This window comes from Thalassophryne amazonica, chromosome 18, assembly GCF_902500255.1.
Source record: "Thalassophryne amazonica chromosome 18, fThaAma1.1, whole genome shotgun sequence".
In the NCBI taxonomy this organism is placed as follows: Eukaryota; Metazoa; Chordata; class Actinopteri; order Batrachoidiformes; family Batrachoididae; genus Thalassophryne; species Thalassophryne amazonica.
Window position 1 is genome coordinate 56133898 of NC_047120.1, and position 12922 is coordinate 56146819.

The 12922-nt window shown below is 39.9% G+C and overlaps 1 protein-coding gene and 1 long non-coding RNA gene across 2 annotated transcripts in view; one reads left to right on the forward strand and one right to left on the reverse strand.

Moving 5' to 3' along the window:
• The window catches only part of LOC117530954 (E3 ubiquitin-protein ligase BRE1B-like), a 37921-nt gene extending 27157 nt beyond the window's left edge, over positions 1-10764 (forward strand). The window contains exons 18-20 of the mRNA XM_034193920.1: positions 8130-8270; positions 8369-8470; positions 10567-10764. Of these exons, the coding sequence (XP_034049811.1) occupies positions 8130-8270; positions 8369-8470; positions 10567-10743 (420 nt within the window). The 3' untranslated portion in view covers positions 10744-10764. The remainder of the gene's footprint in view (positions 1-8129; positions 8271-8368; positions 8471-10566) is intronic.
• Positions 32-7255, reverse strand: LOC117531006. Its single transcript, XR_004566498.1, has 3 exons — positions 7244-7255; positions 936-941; positions 32-127 (listed from the first exon to the last, which is right to left on the reverse strand). It is a non-coding gene; the product is annotated as an uncharacterized LOC117531006 (long non-coding RNA).
• Positions 10765-12922: the final 2158 nt, after the last annotated feature.

Sequence of the window (12922 nt, forward strand, 5' to 3'; positions counted from 1 at the left end):
TTGTTGCGGTTGTCACAGCTCATATTATATCAATGCACAAAAAAGTACAGAATGCAAAGGCAAATAAAAAATGAACCTGGGATGATATTGATCATACCATACAAGTACCATAACTTACAAAGTGGAACTGTGTGAGAAGTATTTAGTTAGGTTTCCCACATATCTGCTCATATATTTTCAGAACCTTATCATGGAATCCTCTGCATAAGTATATGGATTTTATATCATTACAACAAGACAGCCATTTTCTTATTAAAATCATATGAGAATTGTAAGAACTCATCTGGTTAGAGTTGCATGCAGTATGATAGTGTCCTGTGTAGGATCCACAGTTAAATCTTTTTTTATTTTTCTCACTACCCTTTTGACATTTTTAGTTCCTGCAGTCACATTTAATTATAAGTCAGATATTTTGCAGATTCACTGCAGAAAATGGTTCTGGGGAGCATTAACATGGCTAAAACCCTTCAGTTTCTGTGGAGCAAACCCCTCAGTCCTCCAATCAGAACCCCCTTGAACCCTTTCCATTTTAAGTATTTTTCTTTATTTGCTTCTCACATGCCTGCTATTCCAAAATGGATTAAATTCACACACTACCCCATAATGACAATGTGAAAAAAGGTTTTTTAAGATTTTGCAAATCATTAAAAAAAAAAAAAAAAAAGAAATCACATGTACGCAAGTGTTCACAGCCTTTGCCATTAAGCTCAAAATTGAGCTCGGGTGCATCCTGTTTCCACTGATCATCCTTGAGATGTTTCTGCAGCTTAATTGGAGTCTACCTGGGCTAAATTCAGTTGATTGGTCATGATTTGGAAAAGTACACATCTGTCTACATATACTAAACAAAAATATAAATGCAACACTTGTTTTTGCTCCAATCTTTCATGAGCTGAACTCAAAGATCTAAAACATTTTCTATATACACAAAAGACCTATTTCTCTCAAATATTGTTCACAAATCTGTCTAAATCTGTGTTACTGAGCACTTCTTCTTTGCTGAGATAAGGCCCTTTGTCAGGGAGGTGACCAAGAACCCGATGGTCACTCTGTTAGAGCTTCAGCATGCTTCTGTGGAGAGAGGAGAACCTTCCAGAAAGACAACCATCTCTGCAGCAAGCCGACAATCGGGTCTGTGTGGTAGAGTAGACAGACAGAAGCCACTCCTTAGTAAAAGGCACATGACAGCCCGCCTGGAGTTTAACAAAAGGCACCTGAAGGACTCTCAGACCACAAGAAACAAAATTCTCTAGTCTGCTGAAACAAATATTGAACTCTTTGGTATGAATACCAGGCGTCATGTTTGGAGGAAACTAGGCACGATCCCTACAGTGAAGCATGGTGGTGGCAGCATCATGCTGTGGGGATATTTTTCAGCAGCAGGAACTGGGAGACTAGTCAGGATGGAGGGAAAGATGAATGCAGCAATGTACAGAGACATCCTGGATGAAAACCTGCTCCAGAGTTCTCTTGACCTCAGATATCAAAGGAGTGTCTTCAGGATAAAACTGTGAATGTCCTTGAGTGGCCCAGCCAGAGCCCAGACCTGAATCCGATTGAACATCTCTGGAGAGGTCTGAAAATGGCTGTGCACCGATGCTCCCCATCCAACCTGATGGAGCTTGAGAAGCGCTTCAAAGACTAATGGGCAAAATTGCCCAAAGATTGGTGCACCAAGCTTGTGGCATCATATTCAAGAAGACCCGAGGCTGTAATTGCTGCCAAAGGTTGTATTGAGCAAAGGGTGTGAATACTTATGCATATGTGATTTTTTTTTTTTTCTTTTTATTATCTTTTTTTTTTTTTAAATTGGCAGAAATTTTTAAAAAAAATTACTTTTTTCATGTTGTCATTATGGGGTGTTGTGAGCAAAATTTTGAGGGGAAAAAAGAATTTACTTCATTTAGGAATAAAGCAGTAACATAACAGAATGTGGAAAAAGTGAGGCGCTGTGAATACTTTCCAGATGTACCGTATGACCACTGGGATATACTCTACTTCCCCTGTGACCCTTAATTGGAGTAAGCAGGTATAGGAAATGAATGTTGTCACATAAATGTATGAGTATTTTTAGAAGGTCTGGAGCTCAGAACCCATCTATGCCTCAGTCTCCTTGTACATCTGGAGCTCCATCAAGTACAGAACCTGTCGTAAAGGTTGTGCCAAATCAACTTGCCAAACCATGTAGGATCTGCTGTGGTGACCCTGAGAAACAACAAGAACAGCAAAAAACTTTTTTTTTGTGCACACAGACAAGATGGTGTAATCAATGCTAACAAATAAATTAAAAACAGGACAGCACTTATCGAGGACGCTTAATTCAATCCAGTGTCTGGCTGTAAGTTGGCATTGAGATCAGAAAATGTTTTTGGTTTGCTTTTTGGAAATGGTGAGCCGTGATGATTTGTGTTAAATGTACTGAAAACATACAAAACTAGTGTTGCTATCTTGTAAGAATACAGAATAAACTCATGGGAACTCTGTGTGCACGCCAAGACCCGATCAACACAGTTTAGGGATTCATTCATCTAAGAGCCATCTTGGACAAGGACGTGTGGGGACTATGTGTGAGCTTTTTGAGATCCAGAGTGTGCCTGTGGCATAGGAGGACCATTGTGTGCACATGTATCAGGGTTGAGGTGTATACTGGGGGATGAGGTCTGGCATCAGTACAAAAACTGTCTGTCCAGTTTTAGTCCAATTTACTGGGAATCTCTTCTTCACCTCTTTGAACAATCAGCCGTAGTGATCACTCGGCTCCATGTGCATATGGTTGCTTAGCTGTTTTTGGTTTATTTTGTTTCATTTATTTTGTTTCATTACTGTGGCCAAAGCAGATGGTCACCTCACTGAGTCTGGTCTGCTTAAGGTTTCTTCTATAATCCAGAAAAAAAAAATGTTAGGGATGTTTTTTTCTTTTCACTGTCACCAACAGTGTTGCCACAGTTACTTTGAAAAAGTAATCCAATTACTGATTATTCCTTGAAAAAGTAACTTAGTGACTTTACTGATTACTCAATTTCAAAAGTAACTAAGTTAGATTACTAGTTACCTTATTAGTTACTTTCAGCAGCTGCCGACAACACACCCCCCCCCCCCCCCCGCCACCTCACCATGAAAATGATAACCCATTTTGCCAGTACTTACTTTATAGTCACCCTTTCTTGACTTCAATTAACATAAATACTTGTTTTATAAAAAATAAATTAAAGACATCTTTTTTGACCACATATTTAACTGTTGACAGCACTGTAACAGTAAAACTTGCAATTTCTAACCTACATTGTTTACAAATGTAACTATTTAATTCATTCTAACATTTAAATTCTTTCTAAACATTTTAGTTGTTGATATTATTATTGTAGTATTAGTAGTAGTAGTAAAAAAAAAAAAAGGCTTCAAAAGTGGACCTTTAAGCTCGGTGGGGGGCGCATCCCTGTCCCACTCCACGCCCCCTTTCCGTCTAGATTTGCCCCTGCTAAATCTAACAATAAGCTGTTTTGGAGTGTTTTGGTTTATACTGTTCAAGCAAGCAGCCAGCTGACATCAACATGCGTCTCTGCTCTGATTGGCTGTTGCCGTGTTCTCAGCATCCCTCGCACAAGTCAGTGGAAGCTTCCATATGATCTGATGTCACTACCAAATTTTGATCATGACTGGCCGATTGCTTGAAATTCCTCCCTTCAGGGGCAGAAATTATTCGTTTTTCCAGACAGCATGAATTTTGATTATTTTGGCAATGTCATATGATGAATCCCTTATTTAAATGCTAAGGCATAAAATTACAGTGGTGCCAAAGAAAATTATTTTTATGCCTTCAGTCTTAAAAAAAAAACAGAAGCCATACAGCTTTAAACAAAACACCAATTTGTTGGTTACAAACTTTAATATCTGTTTTTGATAGTGATCATCTCAGTTTATTTATACAGCGCCAAACCATAATGTACACAAGTCGCCCCAAAGTGCTAAGTACATTGTGGTAACATGGCAACAGCCAGTCAGAGCAGAGAGGCACGGTGACATCAGCTGGCTGCTTGCTAGAACAGTATAAACCAAAATGCTCGAAAATAGCTTATTTTAAAAATATATGTTTTTCATATAGTTTGTAAAAATTAGCAAGAAGTAAACACTTCTAAATCTAACAACGTTGTTTTTTAAACCAGATAACACTTCCGAAGTGATTTACAAGACATGAGGTTAATTTGCACACCACTGGAAATGTGTGTCACATACAGTAGTGTTCAGAATAATAGTAGTGCTATGTGACTAAAAAGATTAATCCAGGTTTTGAGTATATTTCTTATTGTTACATGGGAAACAAGGTACCAGTAGATTCTCACAAATCCAACAAGACCAAGCATTCATGATATGCACACTGTTAAGGCTATGAAATTGGGCTATTAGTAAAAAAAAAAAAAAAAAGAGAAAAGGGGTGTTCACAATAATAGTAGCATCTGCTGTTGATGCTACAAACTCAAAACTTATGTTCAAACTGCTTTTTTAGCAATCCTGTTAATCACTAAACTAGCATTTAGTTGTATAACCACAGTTTTTCATGATTTCTTCACATCTGCGAGGCATTAATTTTGTTGGTTTGGAACCAAGATTTTGCTCGTTTACTAGTGTGCTTGGGGTCATTGTCTTGTTGAAACACCCATTTCAAGGGCATGTCCTCTTCAGTATAAGGCAACATGACCTCTTCAAGTATTTTGACATATCCAAACTGATCCATGATACCTGGTATGCGATATATAGGCCCAACACCATAGTAGGAGAAACATGCCCATATCATGATGCTTGCACCACCATGCTTCACTGTTTTCACTGTGAACTGTGGCTTGAATTCAGAGTTTGGGGGTCGTCTCAAAAACTGTCTGTGGCCCTTGGACCCAAAAAGAACAATTTTACTCTCATCAGTCCACAAAATATTCCTCCATTTCTCTTTAGGCCAGTTGATGTGTTCTTTGGCAAATTGTAACCTCTTCTGCACATGTCTTTTATTTAACAGAGGGACTTTGCGAGGGATTCTTTCAGATAAATTAGCTTCACACAGTTTCTGTGTAGTCTCTCAGTTGTCCAGGTGGATTCCATAGTAGAGAAGCTTGAATCTTCGACTGGACTGGGTTGCTTGATGTGAGGACGTTTCGCTTCAAATCACAGAAGCTTCCTCAGCTAAAATTCTTGCTCTGGTAGTCTGACTTCTGTCTTGACTCTTGTAGAGAAGAATAAACCAGAAGCCAACAAAAGCTGGAGTTTTTTAACCTAACCAGACCCCTCCTACCGAGAGGCCGACTGCTATAGGCTAGTGACTAAACAATAGCTCTAATTAGCACCTGTTGTGCTCTAGTTAGCACTCTCCTAATGATGGGATGGAAGCCTCCCCTGATGGCTCCCTTGACGACTCTCCTGATGACGTGAATGACTCATTACCATGAACAAAAGACTGAAACTGCTTTGACCTGAGTACCCCATTGTAAACAGGGGACAAAGCGTGTCTGAGACCCGCCCCCCGGTTAAGGCTGGGTTTCAACTGTTTTACAAAGAATGCTTCCTTGACAGCTCTCTCAAACCATTTCTTCTCTCTGGCTAAGATTTTAACTTCCTTGTCCTCAAACGTGTGGTTAGTGTCTTTCAGGTGGAGACGAACTGCGGACTGAGGTCCACTGGCGACCTCTCTGCGGTGCTGGTATAGCCTCTTGTTTAAAGGTTGCTTAGTCTCACCTATGTAGTGTTCATTACAGTTTTCCTGACATCTGATATAATACACTACATTGCTCTGTTTGTAACTAGGGATCCTGTCCTTAGGGTGAACTAATTTCTGTCTCAAGGTGTTAACTGGTTTATATATATATATATATTATAAGTTAAATATTGGTCAGTGACACTGACCAATATCTGCTCTTTGGCTCAAACCACCCCCTTGAACACAAGCTCGGGGTGATCAGGACTCTTCAACACAGAGCCCTACAGGTGCCCACAACTGCAGAGGGAAGGGCTAAAGAACAACAACTTGTCCGGAAAGCCCTCACAGTATGTGGGTACCCACGATGGTCCCTGGACAAAGTGCAGAAGTCCCAGAAAACAAAGAGACCAGATAGACAGGAGACGGAGACAAGAAGAAGAGTGTCTCTCCCTTATTTAGCAGGACTAGGGGAAAAACTATAGAGGATCTTCAGACAGCACAAAATCCCAGTTTACTTTAAACCGGTTAACACCTTGAGACAGAAATTAGTTCACCCTAAGGACAGGATCCCTAGTTACAAACAGAGCAATGTAGTGTATTCTATCAGATGTCAGGAAAACTGTAATGAACACTACATAGGTGAGACTAAGCAACCTTTAAACAAGAGGCTATACCAGCACCGCAGAGAGGTCGCCAGTGGACCTCAGTCTGCAGCTCATCTCCACCTGAAAGACACTAACCACATGGTTGAGGACAAGGAAGTTAAAATCTTAGCCAGAGAGAAGAAATGGTTTGAGAGAGGTGTCAAGGAAGCATTCTTTGTAAAACAGTTGAAACCCAGCCTTAACCGGGGGGGGCGGGTCTCAGACACGCTTTGTCCCCTGTTTACAATGGGGTACTCAGGTCAAAGCAGTTTCAGTCTTTTGTTCATGGTAATGAGTCATTCACGTCATCAGGAGAGTCGTCAAGGGAGCCATCAGGGGAGGCTTCCATTCCATCATTAGGAGAGTGCTAACTAGAGCACAATAGGTGCTAATTAGAGCTATTGTTTAGTCACTAGCCTATAGCAGTCGGCCTCTCGGTAGGAGGGGTCTGGTTAGGTTAAAAAACTCCAGCTTTTGTTGGCTTCTGGTTTATTCTTCTATACAAGAGTCAAGACAGAAGTCAGACTACCAGAGCAAGAATTTTAGCTGAGGAAGCTTCTGTGATTTGAAGCGAAACGTCCTCGCGTCAAGCAACCCAGTCCAGTCGAAGACTCAAGCTTCTCTACTATAGCTTCACACAGGCCTCTTCTAACTGTCACAGCACTTACAGGTAACTCCAGACTGTCTTTGATCATCCTGGAGCTGATCAGTGGGTGAGCCTTTGCCATTCTGGTTATTCTTCTATCCATTTTGATGGTTGTTTTCCGTTTTCTTTCACGCATCTGTTTTTTTTTTTTTGTCCCTTTTAAGGCATTGGAGATCATTGTAGATGAACAGCCTATAATTTTTTGCACCTGCGTATAGGTTTTCCCCTCTCCAATCAACTTTTTAATCAAACTACACTGTTCTTCTGAACAATGTCTTGAATGTCCCATTTTCGTCAGGCTTTCAAAGAGAAAAGCATGTTCAACAGGTGCTGGCTTCATCCTTAAATAGGGGACACCTGATTCACACCTGTTTGTTCGACAGAATTGACGAACTCACTGACTGAATGCCACACTACTATTATTGTGAACACCCCCTTTTCTACTTTTTTTTTTTTTACTAATAGCCCAATTTCATAGCCTTAAGAGTGTGCATATCATGAATGCTTGGTCTTGTTGGATTTGTGAGAATCTACTGAATCTACTGGTACCTTGTTTCCCATGTAACAATAAGAAATATACTCAAAACCTGGATTAATCTTTTACTCACATAGCACTACTATTATTCTGAACACTACTGTAAGTGTCAAGTCAAAGGTAATCTCAAAACTTCACGCATGTACGCACGTGCTTCCTCCTGGTAGACACTGTTAGGAGGAAAAGAAAATATTTTTTGGAATTCCCCCCAAGGTAAATATGCTCTCTTCATTAAAATGAGCTTTAATTTCGCAACACATTAAAAAAATAAACTGATGTTGTAATGCTTGGATTTCAGTAGAAACTAAGTTATATCAGTTTTTTGAAATTTGAACGTGCGTACAGCTTTTAAAATAAATTAAGAAATTTTCATGTCTCAACATTGAATCAACTTTTCCTTGACCCAAGGCCTGGCTCTCCCTCAGATTTCACTGACATCAATGCATGTGTTTTTGAAGGATCCTACTAACAAACATAAATAATCAAACTAGGTCCAACCCCCCCCCCCCCGCTAAGATAATTAGTAATTGTCCAGGTTTACTGTAAGACCACGGTGGTACAGTACTGGAATCTCCTCACTGTGTTTTTCATTGAGTGTATCCGGTTGGTTCCTCGCTGCAGGCAGTGGAAGCTGCCCAGCTGGCGGAGGACCTGAAGGTGCAGCTGGAACACACACAGGCTAAACTTAAGGAGATCCAGGTCTCTGTGGCTGAGAACCGAACCGCCCGAGAGAGGGAGAGCAGCAACCTTAAACGAGCACAGGTGTGTGTTTGTGTGACTCCTGTCACAATGATTAGAGCTTCTCCTGGAGAAGGAGCACATGAGAAATCACAGCCGTGCGTTGTGTTGACGTCCTGTAGGAGGACCTGTCCAGGCTGAGGCGTAAGCTGGAGAAGCAGAAGAAGGTGGAGGTGTACTCCGATGCTGACGAGATCCTGCAGGAAGAGATCAACCAGTACAAGGTGAGAGAGTGACGACATCTTTAATTTGTGACACACGGCTGAGGGGAACAACACCAAGAGGCTGTTGTAAACAGAACTATAACATCGCAGGTAAAAAGCAACGTGTCATGGATGTAAAATACTGCAGCTTTATTTTGTACTTTCTGGACTGGCTGTTAGTAGGAGACAGAAAGTGAGCTCAAATCTCTGGAGAAATACTCTGCTCAGCAGGGGCAGATCTAGCTTCAGGTGAAGGGGTGGGGGTGGGGGGGTGTTGTAACTTCACTGAAAAAAGAGAATAGTTGAACCAACTTAATAAAACATTATAATTGTTAAAACCTGAATGAATTAAGTTGTTTGAACTTAAGTTTGTAAGTTACAAACTTAAGTTCAAACACCTTATTTCATTCAGGTTTTACTGATAGTAACGTTTTGTTTTTTTTTAAGTTGGATCTTTTCTCAGTGTTGGTAGTGCCTGTTGAGGATAGGCCGCTTTCTAGTGGTCTGGGGGCATGCCCCCCCCCCCAGCTTTTTCTTTTTTTTTAATCTATAGGTTTTTTTCCCCCCTGCATTCTAAGGCCGGGTTCACACGGCAGGATAATTAGGCCGATATCGGACCCGATCTTCCCCTTCTGACAATCTTAACCCTATAAAGCCCACCCTGTGAAATAATTGTCAGAAAATTCTAATTTTTTGAAACAAGAGTCTTTATTGGACCTTTTACCAAACCCACCAAAAACAAAACCAAAAAAAAAACCTTTTTGCATATGAGTTTTTATTTGTATCATATTTGCTACATTAGACATTCTAGCATAAAACATCCCTTTTAAATCCAGGTTTGTCTGTGCACTACAAGTATCTGATTGTATATGATGGGTTTTTTTGGGGAGAAAACATCACACTGATGAAGCAGACATCTCAGAAAATCCTGTATCAAATATGATACACTTGGCGTTATAGGGTTAAGGACGCCTCGACAATTGTGATGACGCTAAAGATAATCTTATCAGATATTCCTGTCGTGTGTGGTGTGTTAAGAGCGCTCTGATCTGCTCGGAAGGATGTCAGAAGCGCTCCGATCGCAAATCGGGGATATTCAACATGTTGGATTTTTTTGGCCCGATATCGCAGCGTGTTGTGTCCTCCGACCAAAATGAGCACGCAGCCTGCTGAATGTGACGTGCAGCCAGTCATAAAGTGAGGTGACAGACGTACGGAGCGGAAAATAAAATCAAAACAGCTGTTCTGACTTACCAGAAAGTCCAGTGGTCACGCTGTCTCCACTCCTTTAAAGAACGCCTTTTCTTTTTCTTTTTGTATCATTTTTCCCCTCTGTTTTAAATAGTCCACAAAGTACCTCCGTCAATTGTGCCATGAGTCTGAAGTCACGTTTAATCTCGAGAGATTTTGCGAGATTTCCTGTCTGAACTTAAATGTCCATGAGTGAAATGTTCGTGTGTGGTGTTTTTGTCCTTACCGTGTGGCTGAACACCACACACTGTACGACCAAACCTGTTAGATCCATGATTTTTTTTATCTTCACGTGTGTGGTCTCTCGGGTTTTGGAAACCTAAGGATAATTTTAAAATCCTGTCGTGTGAACCAGGCTTAAGGCAATCTAGTCAGCTAAATACTGACTAGCTGTTATTTCTAATACAGACAGCTAATTCTATGAGACTGTCGCGTCTGTTCCAGCTTACAGTGGTCCTGCTGTACTCTACCTGTGCCTGAGACTTGTTATTAATATGACAAAAAAAAAATACTGGACAAACCATGACTCTCTGGAATAGCAAGATTTTAGCGAGACTATTGGAAGTGGTAATTGACAGTCATTGACAGTCTCATGGAATTGCTCATTTTTATTTTATACAGGGAAAATCTAATTCTGCATTCATCAGTCACCCCTTTTTTTTTTTTATGCGAGACCTTTCCCATATTTTATGACAACTTTGGTCATGGGGTGCAACCCCTTCAAACCCCCCTCTAGATCTGCCACTGCTCAGCGATGTGTTTTAGGATTCTTGTCGCTCCCTCAGCTCCTAGCCGTCAGCAGACGTAATAACAGTGTTGGTAAGTCGGGTTCAGCCTATATAAAAATGCTTTTTATCCATGTTCAGGCCAAGCTGCGCTGCCCCTGCTGCAACACGCGAGACAAGGAGACGGTGCTCACCAAATGTTTCCACGTTTTCTGCTACGAGTGTTTGAAGATGCGCTATGACACCAGACAGAGGAAGTGCCCCAAGTGCAACTGCGCCTTTGGCGCCAACGACTTTCACCGCATCTACATAACCTAAGTTCACAGGGAGACAGAGGAGAAGACAGAACGAACCAAAGGATGAGAAAAAAAGAAGTGCGGATTGATGGGGGGAAAAGTCTGTGGGGAGAAGAAATGAATTTGTTTCCCCATTTTAATCTCTCTTCAGAAAGACTCGTTTTACCGCATCATTACCAGCTCGTGATTAGTTTGGTGACCAAACAGACACATCTGTGTGTGTTTTGTGCTGTAGTTAATAAACACAGTTGTTGTGCAATGTTTTAATGTGTGCGCCAATGTTGCCAAATGTCAAACATCCTCCCTTTTTAGTCAGCGTTTTAAAACGTATCTTTACAGATTTATTTGTATTTGATAAACATCAGTGCTACACCATCGATCTTCCCGATCTTGTTCTTTTGTCCTGCATTCGGAAATCCCACCAAGAAAATAAAATCCTACAAAAATGAAAAGAAGCTGTTCTTTTCAGACTTCAGAGTTGTGCACGTGGAACGCTTAAACGTGTTTCTAATAGATATGATCCGCAGTCGGCTCTGTTCTCGGCTCAGGCTACAGTATTTGCATCGTCTGAGAAACAACAGTGCTCCTGGCACACAGTCAGCACATACAGGAATGTTTGGATCACCTTGGGCAAGGTCCTCGCTGTGTGTTCATCCTGTTGCCATGGTTGCCGTTGGAGAGTTTGACACAACATCTGCAGCTTATAGTGCCTCATTACTGATGAAATCACTCCAGTGGAAAGTCAGCTCATATGGGTGTCCTTAGTGGGCCGTGCTGCCCCGGGTCCTCTTCAGACCGCGTTCCTAAAGGTTAGCCGTGACTGTTGAGTGCAAAAACATCTGCTTTGAAAGCAGTTACTGCACATTTTGTGAGGGTGTGTTTGACGTTCGCTTTTGTGGGAAAGGCAGTTCACACCATTGTAGCACATTTAAAAAGAAAAGAAACACGTTCCAAACTGCAGAAAAAAAGAAATGTGAAAAAGTTTATCAGTCCTTGGAGAGAGCTTACACTGTTTAAAGAAATGTTTAATGGGGTTTGTGTGTGTGGCTGAATAAGCTGGAGAGACTTTTCAGCATGAAAAAAAGTTTGAACATGTACACATTTCAGTAAGCTGACGACTTATTACAAGGTGTTGGTACAAAACATTTGGACAGGCGATTTATTTTTTTTTAAGTGAATGATCATAAAATGAGTTTGACTGCATGTAATTTATTGTGATTAAAGTGAAATGTTAGTATTCCTCTAAAACATTATGAGTAGAAGTTAAATAATTTGGCTACTTAACACCTAGTCATTTTAATTAAGTTGGTTCAACTTAATTGACCTTGTAGAGGACAAAGCAAGTATACTAAATGCTTAACCGCCTCAACTTGAGTAACTTGCATGAATATTTGATTACACTGAAAAAGAATAGTTGAACTAACTTAAATAGTTTCAGTTGTTAACATCTAAATGAATTAAGTTGTTTGAACTTAAGTTTGAAATTAGTTGATCCAACTTATTAACTTAAGTTCAAACAAATTAATTAATTTATACGTTATCAATTGAAACAACTTTTGAAGTTGGTTCTTTTTTCAGTGTAGAATGGTAATAAATAAGTTATAACTTAAAAGATATAATTTGGCTACTTTACACCAAAACCTTTGCACCTCACATCTTGACTTTTATATTTTTAATTAATTCATATCAAGTTGTAGAGATTTGCTTTTAGTCAAAGTTTAAGAATGATAATTTTAGAAATGTTTATTTTTTGTAGTTCATGTATTTTTTTTTTTTTGTATTTGAAATTGCATAAACAAATTACAATGTGAAATACCAGGGACCAAATACTTTTGGACTGAACTGTAAATGAATTAAGTTTTGAACTTTAGTTTGTAAGTTAAAGTTGATCTAACTTACTAATTTAAGTTCAAACAACTTAATTCATTCATGTGCTACTAATTGAAACAGCTTTTTAAGTTGCTTTTTTTCAGTGTACTAAAGTACTTAAGTATATAAATGCTTTGCTAAACTTGCGTCAGTCTTACTATAAAAGTCTCATGACATTTCCTCAGTAATGGCTGAGTTGTAATTACTTAAAAACATCCGTGCAAATAACGTTTTAAAAGTTGAGCCAGTGCATTTTTTAAGAGTGTACCTATGATGAGAAAAGTCAGGTTTGGATTAAAATGAGAGCATCACTTTGTGCTTTGAGACAATCC